Source organism: Haliaeetus albicilla, chromosome 10, assembly GCF_947461875.1.
Source record: "Haliaeetus albicilla chromosome 10, bHalAlb1.1, whole genome shotgun sequence".
NCBI lineage: Eukaryota > Metazoa > Chordata > Aves > Accipitriformes > Accipitridae > Haliaeetus > Haliaeetus albicilla.
In genome coordinates this window covers 42937354-42960475 of record NC_091492.1, presented here as the reverse complement: position 1 = coordinate 42960475, position 23122 = coordinate 42937354, and the positions used below count along the sequence as shown (strand labels likewise).

At 47.3% G+C, this 23122-nt stretch overlaps 1 protein-coding gene across 5 annotated transcripts; it reads left to right on the top strand.

Moving 5' to 3' along the window:
* The first annotated feature begins 758 nt into the window (after window positions 1–758).
* LOC104314193 (acyl-CoA dehydrogenase family member 11) lies at window positions 759–21626 on the top strand. 5 transcript variants are annotated; one of them, XM_069795401.1, is made up of 15 exons: window positions 759–1146; window positions 4667–4899; window positions 5529–5628; window positions 6573–6690; window positions 7534–7676; window positions 7762–7920; window positions 8467–8561; window positions 8836–8935; window positions 10451–10591; window positions 11388–11480; window positions 11898–12005; window positions 17216–17387; window positions 17637–17703; window positions 18007–18179; window positions 20956–21626. In XM_069795401.1, exons 1-14 carry the CDS (start codon window positions 820–822, stop codon window positions 18131–18133), a joined length of 1983 nt encoding a protein of 660 aa, XP_069651502.1. In that variant the 5' UTR covers window positions 759–819; the 3' UTR covers window positions 18134–18179; window positions 20956–21626. The 5 variants fall into 5 exon arrangements, with proteins under 5 accessions (XP_069651502.1, XP_069651501.1, XP_069651500.1 ...); XM_069795400.1 differs by lacking the exon at window positions 20956–21626 and adding an exon at window positions 19255–19874; XM_069795399.1 differs by lacking the exon at window positions 20956–21626 and adding an exon at window positions 18409–19874.
* The last annotated feature ends 1496 nt before the right edge of the window (window positions 21627–23122 follow it).

The window sequence follows — 23122 nt, the reverse complement described above, 5'->3', positions numbered from 1 at the left end:
GGTGTGAGGGCAGCCGGCTCCTTCCCCTGGCCCTGCATGGGGGTTTAATGCCGGACCTCACCAGTTCGGGCAGAACAAGGTGATCCCGGGGAAGGAACAGCAGCACGGCTGTGGGCGGTGGTGTGGCATCATACCTGTTTAAAATCGCTTTAAAGTAAACCACTGGTTTTATTAGCAGCATATCGCCCCACGTTAGGTGCAGGTTTTAAATGACTCAAAGCCAGAAGACAGGTTCTTAGAATATTCCGGTACTTCCCGAGGGAAAGGGAGACTTTTAATACCATCCCAACTCAAATTAAAGACAGCAGGGACTTAATAAGCAGCAGATTATTTTGGAGCTAGCGTCACAACCCACGCAAGGAGGATGGATTCTCTTATTTCACCAGTATCTTATTTACAAAACAACCCGTCTAAACCATTACTTCCCATTTCCAGGCATTTTGTTACCCTTCAGATGAGGAAATGTATTTTTTCCTTCTCACCTCTACCCCGTTACCATCCCAAGCAATTCAGGGGGATGCTGGTGGGAACATAGCCCCTGGTTCCCCCAGCTCGGGAAATGTCAGCCGGTTAGGATGGTTTGCCTGGCTCGCAGGGGAGGACACAGTGTTTTCTGAGTACTTGTATTTTTCCAGGCTGCTTTCTGATCTCTTTCCAGAGACCTTTTCCCTAGTTCAGTTGACAACAGCTGTGGGAAATCTCCTCCCTGAGGGAGGGACAAAGACATGATTGATTTTTTTTTTTTTAAAGAATTGCTTCACAACATCAAAACAAAACAGGATTGGTGCTGCTTCCAACCGAGGAAAGGTCTGGCGGTGCATGACACGCTCGGGGCTTTGCGGGATCATGCTAACCCATCGCCTGCCTTGGTGGAGATCCAGTGCTACCTGCAAGCTGTGGCAGTCAGGTCGCTTTCTGCCTGGCGTCTGGGAGAGGTGCCAACCGCTGAGTCGTAAAGGAGTTGACAGGACCGCAGGCCAGGGGCAACAGGTCATCATGCAGCAGGAACAAGTTTTAGAGGATCTGGAAATACCCCTTGCAAGGAGAGAAGCTGAGACCCTCTTCCAAGAGCAGCCTGAGACTGGGAACCCATATTTGGAAGATGCTTTGCTTCGGAGTTACTTGAAAACACACCTTCCTCCCAAGGTCTGGCATGCATGTTTGTCTTTCTGTGTGTACACACTACAATTCTGGCTAGGTCACTGTTGAAGACTGTGAATTGAACACTTCTCTGAGCCCTTTGGTGCCTTCGAGTGTTTAACTGGGGGGAATTTATCAGCATTCTTTAAAACTTGTTATCTTTGAATCAGTGCAGGGGTGGTGAAAAATACTGGCAGGACATAAACAGGGAACAGCCTGGTGCACTCCTGTGACTACTCTGGGTGTTGTTGCAATGAGGGTGTTGTTTTGGGATTGTCAGCCCGGGCATTTGTTGTCTGGTCATCCAGAGAAAGAAATTTCAGAGAAAGGGAAAAAAATCTAAGGTGATTCCAAACTCTGCTGTGCTCTTCCACTTGTCTCTCCCCCCCCCAGGGAAGAGGGGCTTTTAAGGAAATTCCTTTCCAAAGAAAGGGGAGGGGGGGACATACGACTGTTCTCAGCTGAGTGCTCAAGAGGATACAAAGGTCCATGGAGGTTTGCTTGTTCTCAGCACAGGTCATTGGCTTTTCTGGGTTGATTTTCAGACAGCAAAGGCTCCGTACAGATTGCAGGGGTACAGAGAGGTGGGGTGAGATCCCTGAGCTGCAGATCTCTGTTCTGTGAGGTCCGGTCCTACAGGAACCACTGGGAGTAGGCAACTCATCTCACTGGCTGTCCTGTGCTGTCACCCCAAGGACCGCAACTGTTTCCCACTTTGCAAGGACCAGATCTCATGGAGCAGAGGGTGACCTCTCTCCCTGATTTACTCCAGCAGAAGCAATGCAATGACCTGTAAAGCCACTGGGTGAGTAGCAGGGCAGAACCCGGCTTTCAGTGACCCTCTTCCTGCCACTGCTTGCTCTCCAGGTCTGTGAGACCTTGCAGTCATGGGTAGTAAGAGTGTGGTGGCAGGATTGGTAGCCTGCTTTTGTCACAGCCCTCAGGAAAGATGGGAACAAGGCCTCCCTAAGCACCACTGTGCCCTTATTGCCAGACAAGAAGATGGGGGAAAAGGAGGATGCCTTTGGGCAACCATGAAGGTCTTACTCCTAATCTGCACCTTTGGAAGCAGCATGATTCAGATGTCCTGAAGACTAAAAGGAGCAGTGATGTCTTTTGCCAAGGCCGAGAGCTGCTCTCCGCTCCTTCCCCAAAGAGACAAAGCGGCTGCAAAATCTACTAGAGAATCAGCAGCCTCTCCCTTAAACGTTTCTGTGCTTGGTCCCAGCGGGGCAGTGTTGCCTCACCGCTGAAAGGGAGAGCAGAGTCTGCCGGCTGCTTCATGCTGCAACTGGAGAGCTAGCCCTCCATGTGAACACCTTCCTGCCCAGGAGAGCAGCAACAGATGAAGCTTTGTGTGTTCCACTGAACCAGACACCATGCTGGAGGTTGATTCCTGTTGTACTAGTCACCTGTGTTCAGTGGTGAACACAGAAGTTTTCCTGGAATGGAGCAAAAGATTTCTTTCTTTCTTTGAAGCTGATTCCTGGAGAACACAGAAGAAAGTACCTGCTTTTTCTGGGGACCGTTTTGGAGACGTGTCTGTTGGTCTTTGATCCCCCTGAAAATATGTCCTTTAATATAAAGGATCATCCGTTAGCGCTATTTGTGTGCAATAATTTGTGCTTTTCCAATATATTCATCCCTGGGACATCAAAGGACAGATCAGGGTGAATGAGACCACCCAGCAGATGCTGCTAGGTAGCATCTTCAGCCCTGGCCCTAATGGTTTACAGATGCCATCTCCATAGCCTGGTGCATGTTTTTTGGAGTGCCCAGGCTGCTATATGTTACATTCAGCAGTCACAAATGTAGGAGCCCTGATTTTGTTCTTTTACCTTGGAAATAAGCACGTTCACTTGGGCAACACGGTGATTTGTAAACCTACAAAACCCAGCTCACAGCTAAGCAGTTGGGTTTGGTTTCTTTTAGAATACATGGATGAGGTGAAGGGACTGTTGTAGTTTGAGTTCACTGTAGTGTGCTGACCAAGAGACCCGTTTGCTAAACTCATGTTCTTCTGCCCACAAAAAACTACCAGCTAATCATTTTAAAGGTTTTTGTGCTTCAGGGATCAGTGAAGTCCATGAACCCTGGATTCTTAGGTTGTGCCTCTAAAACAACCTTCAAATTGTTGTCAAGATATGAGAAGCATTGGAGGCATACACCCATCCCAGCTGAATTCCACCAAGAGCAAACAGGAGTGCAGCATGAGCTGTACCAGTTGACAGGGCTCTCATGCATGGGTTTTGGCTTGTTTTGTGATTTTTAACGCTGAGTATTTCACTGCTCACCTGAAGGAAAACTGGCTGGTCTGAGGATGGAGACTTCCAGAGTAGTAACTGGGAAGTGTGTGTTGGATCCTCATTACACACACTGAATGGCAGAGTGATGAAAGAATCAATCATATGGGATGTAGTTTAATGAAAAGTCAACACAGGGGGAGGCAGGGAAAGGAAGAAGCAGTGTTTGTAGTTCATCATCAGCAAATTAACGTGTTTTATAATTGCACCATTTTGGGTACAGCAACTATGGCATTCACCTCCACGATTGTTATATTGAGAAGGAAATGAGCATCTCTTGAGGGGTAGAGAACAGCAAAAAATATTCCTCTGATAAAAGCAAATCTAGATCAGGTGGTTCTCTGACCCCCAGTACAGTCTTGGATGTATTTATGCTAACAGGGGTCCAACAGTGCTAGAGGTTGGGTCCGCCTGGCCTAATTTTAATCATCTATAAGTCAGGTTATTTAAGTCTAGGCAACTTCACTAGGCTTTGGCCACAGACAGTGAAGACCACTTGCAGAAGGCAATTCCTGTCACCTTGGAACAGGTATCTAAGGGGGCTGGAATGAATCACTCCTCTGTGAGTGCCGTTAACTATGGACAGACTACTTGGTCCAGGTGACCCAAGCCTGGCTGAAATGAGGGCACATGAATCCTTATCCAGGGCCTTTCAGGAAGCTGGATGCAGGGTGGAAGTTTGAATCTAGATACACTGGGTGCCAGGCTGAATTTCAAATGATTGCTCTGTGCCTCCTTTTCTAATCTGTTAGGCAGGTAACTACTGAGCCCAGTGGAAGTTTTCCTATACAGAGGAAGGGTTTCTGTTTTTGGCAGCTCTTCCTCTGGCATTCTTCTCCAGCAGTAAATCACAGAGTGGCTGAGGTTGGAAGGACCTCTGGAGACTGTCTCGTCCAACCCCCTTGTTCATGTGCATCTGTGTCATTCTCAGCCCTGATACAAAAGCTCTTCTGTCTTTTGTAAAATCCTGAGGTAATGCCAAAAGTAACTTGAAAAAATGATTTGGGGGAAGAAAAAAAAAAAAGTGACAGCTGAGCACAGCTGTGCCAGCAGAGGCTAAGAGACAAGCTGTCCTGTTGCATTACAGAATGCATGGAAGGGCCAAGTGGCAAGAGACCACTAGCACCGCAGGACCATATGGTCAGTCCTCTGCCTTTCCAACTAGGACTGAGGCTTCTTGCCTTCCAGGGGGATGCTGAAGGGCTCTTCATGTTGCTTCACAGGTACTCGAAGAGGTGAATCAGGATCTGGAGACATTTGGAAACCGTCTGCTAACCAAGATCAAACATCTAGGATGGGAATGCGAGTTGAACCCCCCTGTGTTTCGGCAGTATGATGCCTGGGGGCGGCGGGTGGATCACATTGTCACCTGCTCGGCCTGGAGGAGGATGAAAGAGATTGCAGCAGAAGAGGGGCTGATTGCTGAGGCCTATGAGAGAAGATACTCCAACTGGAGGTAACTGGGGGAGAATGGGAATGACATGGTGCCTTCCTGGTTATTCTTAGCAAGGTACATTCAACATCTTGTAGGACTGAACTTCTTGTTGTATAATGGGTAACAGATGATGCATGGACAAAAGCACACCTACCGCTGTACCGAACAGCAGTGTCTGTCCACTGTAATGTTCCACATCGGCAATGATAAGCCATAACTAATGGCCTACAGTTGATCATAATATTCTTTGATGTCACCTTCCTGATTCTGGGGCCTGGCAGTTCCCTGCACTGCTCCAGCTTTACATGCATTAGCTTTAACATGGCTAAAGAGCTGGGATTTTACTTGCAGTTTCATTGTATTCCAGCCTCTGGAGATAGACCCCCATTTCTTATTTTTAAAACCTGCACCAGCTGACAAGCAATGCTTTCCATCCAGCCTTGCACTGGCAGCTTCTCTGGGACCCAGAAACACTGCTGCTCCTCTTCTCTCTTCCTGGCTGAAACAGTTTTTGCCCTCTCAGAAATGAGCAGTCTGATTGTCACCTGTTTTGGCTGTATTTTGTTCCTCTCTTCCTAGTCAAGATGTTTTATCCTCCTGCTGTTGAACTGCTGCATAACCTGTCTGTTTTCACTCACTTTTTTCCCTAGCCGTCTGCATCAAGCTGTCAAACTGTACTTATTTTCAAGCTCCTCTGGAGGTTTCAGCTGTCCACTGGCCATGACTGATGGGGCAGCCAAAGTCATTGAGGTATGAGCTCAGCTGGTCTCCGAGGGCACAGCCCACGTCCTGGCAGCGCTGATTAGAGACTGGAGCATCGGCCAAGGATGGAGGAGAGCTGATCTGCCATCTGTCTCCGGGCATGGCCCTTCCTTGCTCTGTGACTCAGCTCCATCTCCCACTGCCTTTCTCCTTTAGTTACAAAGCCTTTGTGCCCAGGCTAGCTTTTATGTTTACTTACAACACTGTATACAATAAGGCCTTTGCTGCACATGAAACCTGTGGCACTGCCGGTAGTTGGAAAAGTTTTCTGTATGTTTTTACTACGAGATAGTTTGTTTTCCTGTTCTTGGTGTGGAGTGGCAGTTAAATGTGTTGGGCCAGATCCATACTTGATGTAAACTAACCAAGCTAGCAAGACTTTCCCAGTCTGAAGATTTGGCTCTGCATCTTAGTGACACCCTTTGCCCTATGTCAGTGGCTGTGTAAGATGCAGAGAAAAGTTAGCCCTTAAGTAGCCAGCCCTGGGCACTTTAATTCAATAAAAATAATAATAAAAAAAAAGCACGAGGCAGTTACCTCTTTCCTCCAGCTCTTTGGGTGCTGATGACATCCAGCATATATGAACATATGCTGATACCCTGGCACATGCACTGTTTTGAAAGTTCTCTGTCCAGATGTCTAGCGGTGCAGAAATCCGAGGGGGGTAGGGATGCTCAGCACTCTTCTTTGCAACACAAGTCTGCACCTTCTGTCTGCACAGTGCTCCAGCAGCCATGTAGGAGCTGGGCAGTTTCACAGACTCTCAGCAGTACGTGCAGATGCACTGCAGTGCAGGACACTCAGTGCCCCGCTTGCCTGCTTGCAGACCATCCGTTCTGAGCCTGGGACACACCACTGTTAGTTAAGGCAACTGTCTAATTTCATCTACTGAGTTATGATCATCTTGGTTTCTTTTCCCTCCCCCAAATCAGTCACTAGGTATTCCTGGATCTCTGAAAAACGCATTTGACCATCTGACATCCCGTGACCCCAAGAAGTTCTGGACCTCTGGCCAGTGGATGACTGAGCGCAGAGGAGGCTCTGATGTTGGTACGTGTTCTGAGGTGGCAAGCAACTGCAGCAGCAGCTAGATATGTGTTAGCGAGAACTAAGAAAATGAAGGGTGTGGGGAACTTAGAAAGCCTGGTAGCTGGTTTAGGAAACTTCAGCAGAAGTCATCCAAATCCTCTGCATAGCTCTGCTGTTTAACCAACAAAAGGCCCAACTTCTATCCACTGATGCATGCAGTACACACAGGCAGGTACAGAGCTGTGTTCCTTGCACAGATAACACACTAACGTCCAGCTCTATAATCTAAACCTTGAGTGAGACAGTCAGACCCATCCCAGCTGGGACTAGGAAAGCATTCTTGGTCTTCAACTTTTATTCCTTGGCTAATGTTAGTAATAGAGTGATGGGCCAGGAAACCTCAGAAGTCTGCTGCAGAGACAGAAATGTGGAAGGGGAGCCACCTGCATCTGATGAAGCTGCAGTTGGTTTTCCTGGTGGAAGGGTCAGCTGTGGAGTGACGGATGTGCATCATTGCAGGACTCCATTCCTTAGCACCCTTTGTTCTTGGCTGTGGTAGCTCCTAAAGAAATGGAGGCATTGGATTATACACCGTGGTACATTCTGCTTACAAAGCACTGCCATTACCAGCTGTTAGTCTGGAGCAATTGCTGGAAAGGCTTGCAGTTAAACAGATCATACTTCCTTTCTAGTACTTAACTCTGGCTGCATTTCTTATCCAGGGTCAATGAAAGAGATTAGCAGGTAATCCATACTCCATCTTGATAGCAGGAGGTGACTTAAAAGAGCTGCTGCTTAAACCAAAAATCGGCATTGATCGATACAGAAGTTCCCATAAAGCCAAGATCTGCTCCTTTCTTGCAGCTAACGGCACCGAGACAGTGGCCAGAAAGCAGCCAGATGGTACATATCGTCTCTATGGTTTTAAATGGTTTACATCGGCTGCTGATTCTGATGTGGCATTAACCCTGGCCAGGGTAGTGGACGCTGAAGGACAAGTAAAACAGGTCTGTTTGATGGTGGAACCAGGTGAAGGAGCAGGGGCTTTCTTCTTGTTTCATTGTAATGAAATCCTCTTTACATGCCTTTCAGTGGCCCCAGGGGTTCAGCAACCTGTCCCTGTTCTTCCTGAAGGTTCGAGATGAGGAGGGGAAGCTGAACAGCATCCAAGTGCAAAGGCTGAAAGATAAATTGGGCACACGGCAGATGGCAACAGCAGAGCTATGGCTAGATGGAGCTAAAGCAGAGCTAGTACGTGAGGTTTCACCTACCTCTTGGGACTGGACTGGCTTGGCATGGAAGACCACTCATGGGTGTTTTGGCAGTGATACCAGCTGAAGTTCCTCTCTTCCACCTCTGTGGCTGGCTGTTCACTTTGCAGAACACTTCACCAACAAGGCTGTGTGTGGGACAGAGCTGAGAAGAACTCGGGAAAAGACGGGAGGGAAGGGAAAAAAAAAAAGTCATTTTAGGCTGGTCATTTCCCTAATCCAGTTGCATTGACCCAGCCGAGGGACAGTTCCGTGTAGCATGCAGGTAGGAACAAGCAACAGGGACCAGAACTGATCATGCTGACGTGGTCTCCAAAGCCACCTCTCTGGTCACGCTACAGACTTGGCTAAAATGAGACAGCCATATTTTAAAGCAAGCAGATCTTTGTGGTGCCTGATGACAGATGGAGATGAAGTGGACAGCCTCTATCTATCTGTCTGTTAACACAACTTCCACTTAGATACACGTCCACTTCTAAGGCTGTGCGAAAGGCTTACATCAACCTTTGTTCCTTGATGCTTTCAGATCTCTGCAGAGGGTCGTGGAGTGGCCTCCATCTCCAACATGCTGAACATAACTCGGATCCACAATGCCATTGGTGCAGTAGCTTCCATGAGAAGGTGAAGGCAGCATGGATCCCCCCAAAGCTGAAGGAGCAGCATATCAGGACAAGGGGACTTTGCAATGCTCAGCATTGCAGCCAGTTTACATCTAATGCCTTTGCAGGCACAGGTCTGGAAGCCAGCAGTGCTGGAGAAGGTTGCCTGTGGGTGGGTGACCTCGGCTGGTGTGGTACAGCTGAGCAGGGTTCTTCCAGTGGGGGTGGCTGGAAGAGAAAGCTCAGAAGTGGAAGGTTGCTGGTCTAACTACTTTCCCTGGCTGTATTCTCTCTAGGATGATCAGTCTGAGCAGAGAGTATGCCCGTAGGCGGGTTGCCTTCGGGAAGCTCCTCAAGGACCATCCCCTACACATGCAGACGATAGCCCGGATGGAGGTAAGGCTTTTGGGAGCTGAGCCACACCTGTTGGTGAGGAAAGAGGGCAGAAATCCTCGGCTGCTAATGAGCACAGCTAGCCTACCTCTGTGTGCAACAGTCAGATGTAGAATGCTCTTCCTGGTAGAGTGAGATGTATGCAGCAGGGTAATTGCTATATTTTAGCGGGATTTGATCTGATGATAGACCTAGCTTCTCTGCCAGACTTCAGGTTATCCTAAACAACAATTACCTGGGAGCTATCCTGAGAAGAGTGCCAAAGTCATTCATGCACCTACTGTGTTATGCTGTGACCTCCGAAGTTGGTCATTAGCATCAGAGTCCAAGCATGACACCACAGTCTCCTAAACCGCAGTTAACAGACTCTTGTCCAAGACCAACACAGACTCATCCAACTTCCCTGGTAGCTCATGCACCAGGAGATGGGCTGTTCCCAGCAGGCTTGAAGAATTCCTGAGTAGTCACCATGCACTTTAGCTTCTGAGAAGTTTGTCTTCCCTGTGTACTTGCACAGTGCTCATCACCACAAGACACTGAGCTTGAGTACAGCCTCTAGATGTGAATGTCATCTAGGGCAATAACAGACAACAGAAAAGACAGCAGCATGAATTGGCACTCTTGCTCTGGGCTTTGGGAGGAATTTCACGTGTGGGCCTTCACTCACTGCAGAATGTCTCACAGTTTTGCCACAACGCTGAGCTGTAGCAGCTCACTAGATCCACAGGACACAGGTGGCTTCACACCTCTACTAAAACTTCAAAAAGAAGGCACACAGTTCTCCTCCTCTCACCCATCCAAGTACGACTCCTTAAGTGGTGTTAACACCAATGCTTGCCCTTGGGCTGTGGTAGGTTCATGCAAATTTTTAAAAAAGTATTTAAAAATCCTCTTGGAAGGTGGGGGAGAGGGAAAGTGGTCAACATCTGTCAAACATAAGTTAAAGCTCCAGCATCTCTTAGCCTGTGGCCAGAACTTCACCTCTGAAAGAAAGGCCAGATCCTATATCCCACAGGACATTGTTATGCACAGGGGCTACAGAGCTCCATAACCCAATGCTTCCCAAATCACAACTTGCCAGGGAAGCAAGTTGCTCAGCAAGAAACCTGTCAAAGACCTTGCAGATCCTGCTGCTCAGAGGTTGACCATCAGATGTGCCATCTCATGTCCCTTACCTTTGGAAAGGATGTGGATTTGTGACCTGGATGCCCGATAGGAGCTTTGATAAAGCTCCGAGTAGGCCTGATGAAATGGCACTCCCCCTTTCCTCATACTAGACTGCAGTGTACAAGAGCAGCAGCTCTGGACTACTTTTAATATTTCATGCTTTGTGCCTTGGCTGGTCAGCGGTCTTTGTCTTTGAAGCTGTGGGTCTGTACAAGAAGGAGTGGCATTTTGCCCAGGTCTGAGTATTGCACATCCCTTCAGGATGGTCTCTTGGCACCTCAGCAGACCAGGCTGGAATCAGCCTGAGTCAAAGATCCTTGCCAGTGAAGCTCCCCACTTCTCTGCCTGCAGGTACAGACGCGAGGGGCGTTTCTTCTGATTATGGAGATCGTTCGTCTGCTTGGACTCGTAGAAACCAACATGGCGAGTGAGCAAGACCAGCTTCTCTTGAGACTGCTGACACCAGTTGCCAAACTGTATACTGGGAAGCAGGTACAGAACAACCAGTTTGATTAGCCCGGGGTGGGGTTGGGTGGCACATTAGCAACCACAGAGCTCGAAAGAGGAGTGATTAACACGGCCAACATGAAAGGCAGCGATAGCAGGGGATAATGGCAGTGACCTCTAGCTGCAGGGCCTGCAGCAATTATTGGTCTGTACTGAGGCTGGATTTTGTGGGTAGAAGACTTGTCCCTTTGCTCTCAAGGCCACAGATCAGCTGTCTGGTCAGAACAGACAGAGCCAGCACTGTGAAGTACTCCACATGCCACAGAGGAACGCTGCTGAGGCTGCCCCAAGACCAAGGTGGGGCACTGAGCCACAGGGAATATCTTTCCCCTAGTTATGAATAAATAGCAGAAGTGTTAATAGTTTAGCATTAGCCTTAATTTCAGGCATCTGCCCCTCTTCTAATTGCCCTCAGCTTAAATACACAGAAGGTTACACACCATAGGAAAGTAGAAGGTAAAGATTGTCCTGGACTAGAGACATGTACTCCCATGTACCAAGCAAACCACAGGCTTAACCTTACCTAGAGAGGACTGTACTGAGACACACTGTCCATGGATCTTCTTCCAAGGTCTGACTGCTCCTGCAGGTCCTCTCTCGGTGTTACTCAGTCTCCATTCCCCAGGCTGCACCTGTAGCATTTAATGAGCAACTTGCCTCAGCAAATAAGTGGGATCCAGTCAATCCCATCCCAGCAGGAACTGCTGTGTGACGTTAGAGGTTTCTGGCTACTCTTTCCCCTTCTGCAATGTAGATCATGTCAGCTCTCTGCATTTTGCAGGCTTCTGCTGTTGTTGTTGAGGCAATGGAGAGTTTTGGAGGACAAGGTTACATGGAGGATACAGGCTTGCCAGTCATAATCCGCGATACTCTGGTAAGAAAGCAGCAGGAGAAGCAGAAGAAGCTCCTGGGTGTCACCTAGTCCCCTGCACAGTAGTCCATGGTTGTCTGCTAAAGACATGCTCAAGGGAAAACAGAGTCCTCCCCAGACTCACTCCAGGCATGGCAGCTCTTTTCTAGTTGCCTTCTTGCCGAGCCCAATCATCACCAGGGAGGGGACGCGATTTGTTCCTGCTGCTGGGGCTGTTCCCTAGCTCAGTAATGGAGCTGAGCTCCTAGCTCTCATCACCACTGCTCCTTTCCACTTGTGGTGAGGCAAGACATCTCTGGAGATTTCACTGATATCCCTTAGGTCTGCCCCATGTCTTTGTTTCCTCACGTTCCCTTTTCTTTATTGCAATTGCTCCAAAAGTCTCCTTCATGCTCTTCCACAGACTCTTCTACTCCACAGGTGCTGTCCATATGGGAGGGAACAACAAATATCCTGTCACTTGATGTCCTGCGATCCCTCACCAAGAGTCAAGGACAAGTGATGGCTGTGTTCTTCTCCACAGTGCAGGTGAGCCCACATCAAAAGCACTGGTCAACCTGATTTGCCCACCTTAGCAGAGTCTTACTTGGTGTTTATGCTCCTACCTGAGACTGGCAAGGAACATGACCAAACTGAAAGCTTTAGACAAGTATTCAGAAGGTGTCTTACAATTCTGGTCTTTAAATAGCACTTACAAAAGCAGAACGCAGGCAGTGCTCATTTTGGGATCCTTGTACGCTGCAAAAAATGCAGATACTTTCATCTCAGCAGTGAAGAGTTTTGCATTGTCAGAATTCCTCATGACAGGTACCAATACAAGTATATTTTTAACATGAAAGAGTCACCTTCCTGAATCCAAAATAATTTTGTGGTTTTGTTTCTTAACTGCAAAAATACCACAAGACTGCTGAATATTAAACCATCACTAGGGCTACCTACTACCTTATGACTTTCTATTTTTATTCCCACTGAAAAGATGGAAAGAGCCAAAGGAATTCCATTGCTGCCTCTTCAGATTTGCCATTCTCTGGCTTTACCTACAGGCTGCTCTTTTAAAGGTGCTCATATGACAGGCAGTCAGGGAGAGACCAAAGCAGCTCAGAATTTCATGAAGGAAAATAAGCATCAGCTGGCTTGGTATGTCCTGTAAAGGGAGACAGGAACCAGCCTGAAAGGCATGATCAGCATATCAGAGGGTGTTCTCTCAGAGATGACATTATTAATCCAAATAGAGCAATCCAGATTACATTAGCCCAGATACAGTGAGAGAATCCTAGGCATCTGGAGTGCTGGATTTGACTGTGGGTAGCCTTCACTTTCTCATCCAGACCCCATAAGAAGGGAAAGGTCTGGGTCACTGCACTCCCTGCAGCACCGAAAACTGGCTAGGTCTTTCAAAAACACAAAAGCAAGAGCCTGACTCCTTCTCACCAGTGGCTGCAGTTGGGAACTTCTGTTACACTTCAAACCCCCAACTCAGCTGTATTCTGTACAGAGCACCTCTCTGACCTCCAGAGATGAGTGTTGTCTTGCCATCCTCTCAGACAAGTTTTGATAAAGGAAAAACACCTCAAACAATTTGACTACCAAACAAGGCAGCCAAATCTGCTCATAACCAGGAATAAGCACACCCGCTAATTAAAAAGCCAACTGGTCCAGCTGCTGATAAAAAGCAGCTTAGTCTGACACTGAAGGTAATGGAGCGGAGAAGGAAAGGAGCGGGTGGTAGGCTCTAAAAATAACTTGGAAAGAAGCCAGCCTCCACAGGCTTACACTTACGCTCATTTAAACAAATACCGCACAAAGGTGCCATACTGCAGTCCTCAGAGCACCTCACTGGTGTAGCTGAGAGGGCCCCTCCAGCTTCTTAACAACTGGGTAATCAGAGAAGCATTAAAGAACACAGCGACGTGATTCAGAGCAGGTACCTGCACAGCAGTAACACCAAGTATTGAGATTTATTAATTAATAAGCTTATCATTGCTCTTGCACTCCCACAAATCATGCTGTATATGAGACTGGAGGGTGAACAAGTCAGCAGTGACTTCAAAGGTCTCCAAATTCCGGTAAGTGCCATTGCATTTGCTGTTCATGTCACACTGAGGCTGCTTCCATTTCCACAGAGAGTGACTGGAATGGGCTTAGCTGGGAGAGCAGTCTTGATGCACCAATTCTGGATATAATAGATCATACTTGGCAAATAACCGGGACATGTCAGAAAGCTTTTCCCTTAAGCCTTTGACAGCCAGGCACTGGAAAGGCAGACTGGGAGGTATTTCTGCAGAGTGCCTCTGCAGCATCGGGCAGGAACGTGCTGAGTTTCTACACCGGAATCAGGGTTTCACTCACAGGTGATAAACAACCTCTTTTTGAGCTCCAGGTGTCCAAATTCTCTCAGTCTCTGGGAGTCTGGCTCATTTTGAAACATCCTTCCCATTCCTGTCTAGTAAGGAAATCATTTAGCCCTTCATAAAGGGATTTTTACTGCTCCAATCCATTTCCTTTTTATTGATGCACACAAGACTAGTACAATTTATTTTATGTTTGTCCATCAAGGTTCTCAGTTTGCAGGATTTGTGCCCAATGACAGGCTGCTTTGAAGAAATCAGCATTAGTACTTAGTATGGCATAGCGCTTTTTTCTCTGAAGGTCATATCTCAGGGTAACTTCCCTGCTGACCCCACTGCCACCTATTTTTGCTTTTATCCTGTGTCAGTTGCCCCTACTGATGGTGGGATACCCAGTGCTGCTGGTGCTGTGATCTAGGAGCAGGAATCCAATGTTGTAATTACCCTCAGGAAAAGGGAAATGCAGAGAACTTCCTCATCCTTGCACAATGTGATTATGAGAAGCTGAATTTTTAGGGTTCTTGATACACAGGCAAGTTTGTTACAAACCACCTTGTCCAGAAGTAATTAGTCTGCAAAGTCTCGGGAGAACACATGGCGAGAAGAGCAAATGTGAGAGACAGTCCTGGATTCCAGCTCAGCCGTGGTGGGAGTTTCAGGTGGATACTGCATGGGGGCAGTCATTTCATGTTATACCAAAAATTTATTAGCTGGAATTTTGAGCCAGAGCATTGGGTGTACTTTAGAATTCAATTACAGTCTGAAAAGTGACTCTAAAATAGCACCGGGGAATTATTTGATTTTTGCATTGTAGTCACTTTAGATTAAATTTGGTCACATCGCAATACAGTTGTGTTTCTGAATGCCAGTCCTGCAAGCATCTTGCAGAGCTCAGAATCAACTGCCTTATGCATCAAGAATGACTGCGTAGGGCTGAAACTCTAGCTGTAAATCAGACATACAATCTAAGCCACGTCATGGTGTTTTCAGGTCCTTTTCAGTCCATAACCACAATTTTAACACAGCAGGAAATAAATCTAGGTTATTAAAGCGAGACTACGTGTTTGCTTGAAACATTAATATGAGATTTGTGCTTCTAGCCCCATTTTGGATGTTCTGCCTGTTGCTGTATTTTTAAATACTCGTGATTATTCTTTAAGTAAAAACCATTCTGACAATCCTGCTTGGTAGCTAGTGAGAGCAAACAAATGAGCGGCATCTTAAAATTCCTCAGTGAAAACCAAAGGAATCAGAAATATTTGAGCTCTAAAGCTCTTTTGCTCTCTGATGATTTCAGCCAGAAAAGAATGGTACAACTGGCACAGCGACACTGTGTGTGTGTGCCTCCCCTCAGTTACACCCTACGGGAACTGGAGCAGATCAACATGCGGGAGAGAAAACAGGAGCTGCTTCTGCCTCGAGCATCGTCCCTGAAGCAGCTCTCCAGCCTCTTGCTCTCAAATGCAGTGGAGGACGGATCAAAACTCAGTTTGATCTTTCAGAAGATTCAGTGCTTTTGGTTAGGAAAAGAACGAGTGTAATCTGAAAACAACAAAGAGTAAATTATTGGAGAGCAAAGAGAATACAATGTCTTTTTTTTCCCCCTAAGGTTAAAATGATGGTTTTTTTATTCCTGGTCCATACTACCCAGGTCTTAAAATCTTAAAAAGCAAGGCAGCGTAGGACGTAGCTGTTCGTACCCCAGCCATTAGCACGAGGGTGCCGACAGAAGTGCACATGTTGTCGCTGTGCTTGGCCTCTGTGATGCTGGCTTCCACCCAAGCTGCTGGGAATATGTTTATGCCTTTGGGGTCTTTGATCCTTGTTAGCAACAAGCTCCAAGCTACTTTTAAAACATCTTATTAGCATTCTGTGGGCTTGGAGGGTTCTTTGGACTTTATCTTGGCACTAGACCTAACCGCTTTAATGATGATGTTTTCGTATTCGTACAGCATATGCTGCAAGTATTTATGTACCGCTTCGCCTAGAGCACAGAATAGCATCCATTGAGGATTGTGTTTTTCTTGTATTAACAGTCAGAAAATACAGGGCAGTGGTCAGGCAGAAGGTGTCATGCACAGACGTACTGCAGAAAACAAAACCGCGTTCAGCTCGTGCAGTCCGAAGTCCTACTGTGCAAATAAGCTGTATTTTCATGTACTAGCAAGAGGAACTGCATGATCACTTAAGCACCAAAAGCCTCAAAAACATAAAAAAATTCGCTCTACGCAGCAGACACTTACAGGCTTTAGCTTCATAAATAACCTGCAAATGAGACTAATTAATGAAAAGCACCTCCTACCACCTGCTATGCTATTTAAATACGTAACGGTTCCTTTTTGCAATTCTGTCCAAGGTAATCCTTTCGTTCTACTGCAGAGAGATAGGTTTGATTATTTTAAAGATGTTATCGCGGCACATGAGGCTCCTGGGCTGAGCCCACCGATGAAGGCAGGGCCAGCCCTGAGCACAGGCAGCGCAGGCAGCTGCCTGGGGCGGCCGAACGGTGGTGGCCTACTTTGCTGCAGCAGAGCCCAGCTGCAAGTGCTGCAGCGGGGGGGATGCAGGGTCTGGAGGTCGGTGACGGCTGCGTGGGTGAAAGCTGGCTGCTTCTCCGCCTGTGTGACTTCAGGGGGACCGAGCTGTCACCCCAGCCTGGCAGCTCTGTGCAGAAGGCACGCTCTTCTCATTCAATCCCTTGTAAGAGGGAATAACGTGGGAAATGCAGATTAAAGGCTAGCTTTTGCCGGTTGCATCCAGGCAGCCGTGGGCATGCCATGTCAAAAGAGCAACTATTTTAGTTTCTCTCGGCAGAGTATCGCTTGTGCTTTCACAAGGTATTTGAGACAGTGGAAAAACTGCAGCTTAGCTGAACCAGGGGGAGCTTTAGATGGTACTTTTGGGCACAGTTAAATGCCTGACATCCATCGGAAGAGAGCCACTCTGGTGCCGGCGCCTTTCCCACTGACACGACTTGCAGGGAAGAGCTCCTTGAAATCTGCATTTTCCTGCCTGCACACAACTCTAGCATCTTCGTGGAAGTAAAAATATAAAAAAGGGAGATTAGAACCTGATACAGGTATGCAATTAGAGGGAATTGGGAGTGTGATCTGGTCTCTGCGTGCAGCTGGAAAGCCAGCACGGAAACAGCAACACACTCACAGGAATTCTCCGTCCTCAAGGCAAGGCCGTGAGTTTCCTTTTGGCGATGTCCCCTTTCCTGCTGCCACGCGGTGCTCTGGCTGCTCCACCAACAGCAGTGCCCGTTACGGCCACCTTGATTTAAGCTTCTTGTTACTAGCTGCTGGGCGTGCTCAGGATTTCACCAGCCCCATTTCCTTGCAGAAGGTAAACATGCTGTAATTTTTCCTGTGATTGTTTTCTTTGCAGAAAAAACTGGAACTGGCTTTGAGCACTGCGAAACTGGAACCTGCCGTGAAGCAAATGCAGGATGCTGTCAGCGGTCTTGCACAGTTCATGCAAGCAGCTGATTCAAGGGGAGCCGTGACCATGGAGCTAGCAGCAAGAGACTTCTCCTACACCCTAGCAAGGATCTATGCAGGTAGTGGGGAAGACAGAAATGATGGATTTCAGACCAGGAAAGGGCTAGGAATCAGTCCTAGAATGGCCTGGTTTCATACCTTCTGGGTAAAGGGTGGAGTTTCAAGGAAAGCTCGGTCCCCACCTTCTTTCAAACTGAGGCAGCTCTGCCTGGCAAGTGCTGTTGAGAAGTAACCACCACCTGCTTTTCACGAGCCCTTGCTGTTTTGGCTGGAGCCCAGGGATACTGATGTCTCCTGCTCTTCCACAGGAGCTCTTTTAATTGAGCATGCAGCTCGGCCTGATGCTTCCGCCGCAGACATCTCTGCTGCTCAAAGGTAAGCAAAAACCTCCTCTAGCCCTAACTGTTTTAGATGATTTCTTGTGCAATGCAGCAGGCTTTGCTCTGCCTCACCAAGCGATCTGACTCCCTGCCATGGTGAGACCCAAACTTCGTATCATCATCGATGGAGACAAACCCCATTCTGGGTTGGCTGCTGTCAACATCATGGCTTTTCCTTGCCATGGGGAATCTCCGTTCTAGTAGCGATGAGAGGGATCCAAACCGGGCAGACTTCAAGCTGAAACCAGCCCTGTCTGCGTAAGGGGGCTCAGACAAACTGTTTGCATCCTCTGTTCAGGTGGTGCAACCAGGAGCTGTGTCCTGTGGCCAGGGCGTTAGAGAACAGCAGCTACGAGGCCGAGGAAGTGCTCATGGACAGCGCGCTGGTGTACGAGGGCAGCCCTGCCTGCGGCAGCCGGCTGTGACCCACCAGAGGCAACTGGGAAGCCCAACCCCCAGGGGAAATTAAAGGTGGGTTGCAATCCAAAAAAAAAAAATCCAAAAATCCTCAGACAGCCATGAATTACAGGCATGGTGGGGACAGTCTACCAGGGGCCAGACCAAATCCTTCTGGAGGAACGCCCAGCTGCACCACCTCCTCCGGTATGAAATCCACTGCTTTTGCGCTGAGTTATTTGCTAACACAGATGCAGCCATTGAGATTCAGTCCAAGATGCTGAATGTTCTTACTGTGTTTTAGGCAAGGACAAAGTGATCAAATCCAGATAGTGACTTGAAGCAGCAGCTCTTCAAGTGCCAACTGGTGTTCTTTTTAAAGAAAAGCAGCCAAAATCAGACTGAAAATTATTTGAAGCTGATTAAACACAGAAAACGACCGTGTTCCCTGTTCACCTTTTTGCTTTCCAATGCTACACGCGATCTTCCACCCTGGTACCTGCCAGGAATGGGGTTTTCTTCCAGGGCAGCCTCTTAGGCCCACCATGGCTGTGAGGGTGGTGCATCCCTTCATACAAGCAACCTCCCTGGGAACTGTTGTGCTGGGCTCAGGACCCCCAGCTCAGCGGCTGATCTTGGCAACTTGTTGGGTAAAAAAAAGGCTTTGTAACTTGAACTTTCCATTTTCCTAGCCAAGGCTATTGTTAAGCAAGGTGCTCACGGGACACTGCTTAGTCTAGCTCGTGCTTCTGATTTTTCCTTTTACGTTCTACCTTGTCTCAAACAAGCTTTGCTTTTACTTTAACCTGGAGGAGAGGCTTTACCTTCAAAAGTACGGTTGGGTACCTTGTCCCCGCTAAAGCTGCGAACTCAGCTCCACAGTCAGCCAAGATGGGCAAGAAAAACATTCTCAGCCTACTGTGTTTCAAACACGGGATATAGTCAATTGCTATTTGCAGCTCCATAAATGGTCAGCGTCAACATCAACACTGCAGTGCAAAGTCCTTCTGTAACAGCTTAAGGGAGGAGGCAATTTCAATTACGTCACTCAAATTACATCAAAACTGTACAAGTTGGCAGCAAAATTAAAGAAAAAAATTAATTTTCTTGAATTTTTCTTAAGAAAGCTTTTATTCTCTGCGACCTCCAGAAAACTTATTCATTCCCTATGCCTGTATCCTAACAATGCTGCAATTCATACCAACATAAATTCTGACATAAGTTTTAGATTGAAATCCAGTAATCCTCCACCAAAGCAAACACCTAAATATTGACTGCGTGCTTCTCTTCACCCTCAGCCCATCAGTCTGCCTACTTAGTATTACCCTGATGACTAAAAGTTGCTAGTAACAGAAGAAAAACAATAGTAGAACAAAGACAGTTGGAATATATAGCTGTGAAGTGCTACAGCAGGTAGGATAGCGAGTGGGAAGAGAGGAAAGGAACCATTTTCTGAGCACAAAGTCATCCAACACTTCACTGAGGCCAAAGCCTGCCGATGCAGGAGGACCCAAACAACCAAACGTTGCCTCCGGGGAGGAGCCGAGCTGTGCCAGGGCAGCAGCGCCTGTGGGACGCGGTGAGGAAGGCTCTGTGGGCGCGCTCTGTCCCAGCGCCGGGATCGCAGGGCTGAGCCAAGCAGAGCTGCCCTCAAATCACACAAACACCGTTTAGCCAGACCCAGCACCCAGAGGCTTTCCACTGCAGTGTTTCTCTGTGTCCATTATATGTGCATTTAAGTGAATAAATAACATTTGGCTTTGAAAAATCTCCTACGTCCCTGTAGTTGTTTGGTGTCAAAGGTCTTACAGGTGTCAAAGCATGGAAACCTGTCGTGCCGTGTAAAAATCAGGAGAATGGGAAAGTGAGAGAACAACACGTGGCTCTAACCTGAACAATGATGGCAGCAAAGTCCGTCACCAGATTTGCACGTGGGAAGGGCAGAAGGGTCTGACGGCACGCAATGAATGCAATGCAAAGTGAAAGTCATCGTGTTAGAATTGTTTGCAGGGCTGCTGATAAACTGTCGGGATTCTCTGTTCTCACTAAGTGCTCATCTCCAAAGCACAGGGCTTTGGCAAGCAGCAGTGCTTTCCATGCTCACTGCCTGCCTGGGATTTCATGTCACCACTTTCCTATGTATTTTACGTAGTTTTTTGAACACCAGGGTTACTTTTTCCTAATATATAAGCTATAATTTGCCTAAAAATAAGCCCCACAAAGTGGGAGCCCTACAGATGCACCGATACAGAAAACACAAGGGACTGTAAAATTGTCACCGTGTAGGAAAATGACAAATTTATTAAGATCTAAATATTCACTCTGAGGCTACAGCAGAATAAATGCTGTTACAAACAATTAAGCGCTAGGGTCTAACACTTTATACTGCTGCTAAACAGCTCTCTGCTCTCATAGGTTTGCATGTTTTAAAACATTTAAATGTTCTTGAAGTAATTAATCAAGAATCAGATGTCATTTTAATACAAATTCCACCAAAAAAAATGTACAATCAAATGCATCACCTGTTGCCACTGCAAGGTAAAAATCATTTAATAACATAACTATGGGAAATCGGTTTAAAAAACATATTTGTTAAATAGTAAGATAAAACTTTAGCAGCATTTAAAAAATTTGAAAGTCTGAAGAATATGGTAATCTTAAATCCCAAAATTCAACAATCTGAGCTCCAATGCCTGTATTATGTGTGTAAAATGAAGGGATGGGAATTTGGTATTCCTCTGCCCAGGAAAGGGCACGTCTACATGGCGTAGGGACAGCAAGACAGATGAACGCTCATACAGACGTGGCTGTAGTAAAAGGTTACATTTCTCTTTCTGCATCCTTGCTCTAGTGCTGGTGGATTTTCTCTTTTAACAAAAAACTGAGCTGAATTATTAAAAAAGAAACTTCACGCTGCCTGTGCTTGGTCTGGGCTGCCTCCTCAGCCCTGTCCTGCCCTTCCAGCAGCAGATCTGCCTCTGAAGGCACCCCAGGGGAATCGCTCGTCTGTCCTTCAGAGAAAAATCCACCAGGAGCAAACGCAATGCCTGGCAGCGCAGACTGCACCGCTGTGCAGGCACCGCACAACCAGAGGTTGCATCACTCACCTTCCTCACGACTCAGAAAAGAGCCTAAATTGCTGCTTTTGCTTTTTAACCAAGAAAGGTAATTCCACGGAACTCACGAGCCAGTTCCGAGCGATGCCAGCGATGGAATCCAGCTGAGGGCAGCTTTAAGGAATACAAAACCTGATCCGGATCCTGCACCTGAGCAAACGTCAGAGAGCCGGGCTTCGCTCAGCACTGAGCATCCCCTTCCAGCACAGCCCAGTAAAACACCATCTTCTAACTGACCCTGGACACGGTTTTCTCAAAACCTTACACTGAGTAATTCAGGATCTATTAAAGGGACAATTGTAGACTAACCATAAAATATCTGCACAGCCCTGTCTTTTAAACAAGCTCTGAATCTGCTCAGCTTTCCTGTGCGTGGCTATTGCCCTTTACAGCCTCCTAACAGCCTAACAGTAGGACAGCCTCCCAGCACAGGCTCAGTCCCACACCGACAGCCTTTCCTTTGTAGCCAACTGGTTCCCGACACCAAAGAGCCTTCGGTTTTCCGTCCTGCACGCTGCCACCACCATACCTCACCCATACAATTAAGCTGTGATCAACCAATTGCTGCCCAGCCTGCAAGATTGCTGCTGCTGAACGACTCCTGGGCCACCACACTGCAGTATCACCACCTCCACCGGCAAGGAGAGGCTGGGCTCGCTGCTGTCCTACTTGGGGACGAGAGGGACCTTCAGTTCTCAAAGATTGTCTTGTTCCTCAGCCACTAATACTATCTGCAAGACTCCCGATAAGCCGTACACGTCGCCTTTGCATAAGGAGATTGTTTTACAGCATGTAAGACAGTGCTAAAGCTGTGTATTGCGATAGTAGCACTGCTCTCCTCTCAGGCTCTCTGCTGTTTGAGAGCTGTAACAAAAGAGGAAAGGACGTTCGTTAGGAAGAACTGATCACCGGGAAATGAGCTTCTACACAATGTCAGCTGTGTGCTCCTCTAGCAGAGCTGCCAGGCTGTTGCCGCCTCTGACATGAAGCCCTTCTGCACAATAATGACTTCACACTGTGTGGAAGTTAAAAAAAAAGCTAACTCCCTCCAGCAGCAGCAGAGGAGACCCCCAGGGTTTTGCTCAGTGTTGCTGAAGCAGAAAACATCCAAGCAGTGCGGTGTCCGGGGCTGGCAGCACCGGTGTGCACATAACGTCTGCAGCCGCCGTGCGACAGAGTAATGAGTAACTGAAAAAGCACTTAGAAGTAACTCAAGTATGAAAGGAGCTATATAAAATCAAATTCTGGTATATAATTGAAAATCTGCTGTTCCTTTGCATGTTCTTAATAGTGCAAAACATTATATATGCTTTGCTTTTTTATTCTGGAAGCTGTAAATACTACCACCAGCTGTGATCACAGCTCTGCCCAGAATCTGCAGTTTTATTTGATTAAATAAATACCATGAGATTATAAAGCAATTGTGCACAACATCTTGTGATTAGAACAGGCCTGTCCCAAAATAACTCACAGTTGCTCAAGGAGCCCTTCACTCCCTCTGAGAATTCAGGGCAAATCCTCTCTCTTGACTTCAAATATGTAAGGAGAGAAATAACTGATGGAGTATGAGCTTATGTGACAGGAGCGCATGCAGCCAAGCGGCTGAAACGAGCAAGCAGCCCTAGGAAAATGAGAATAATCAGACCCTTGTGCAGGAGACTTTTGCAGGACAAACAGCAGTTGAGTTTTCCACCTTCTGGGAAAAGATTAAAAGATATTAAACCTGAGTGAGTTTGGTTTGTTCCCAAAGAGCCACGGCTCCACCATCCAGCATTGAGAATAAGGCAGAAAGTGTGCAAATGAGAACCGAGCTCTGATCTCCCCTCCTCGCTGCCACTGCGGCGACCGCTGGCGCTTGCTCACGGCAGGGGAAGGGAGACATTGAGCTTCCTTTTCCAAACG

Excerpts from the sequence above, each read along its gene's own strand:
- LOC104314193 (XM_069795401.1), top strand. The coding sequence starts at position 820 with ATGACACGCTCGGGGCTTTGCGGGATCATGCTAACCCATCGCCTGCCT. Across the intron at positions 8,936-10,450 it reads AGACGATAGCCCGGATGGAG|GTACAGACGCGAGGGGCGTT; the intron begins GTAAGGCTTTTG and ends CTCTGCCTGCAG. Across the intron at positions 17,704-18,006 it reads GACATCTCTGCTGCTCAAAG|GTGGTGCAACCAGGAGCTGT; the intron begins GTAAGCAAAAAC and ends TCCTCTGTTCAG.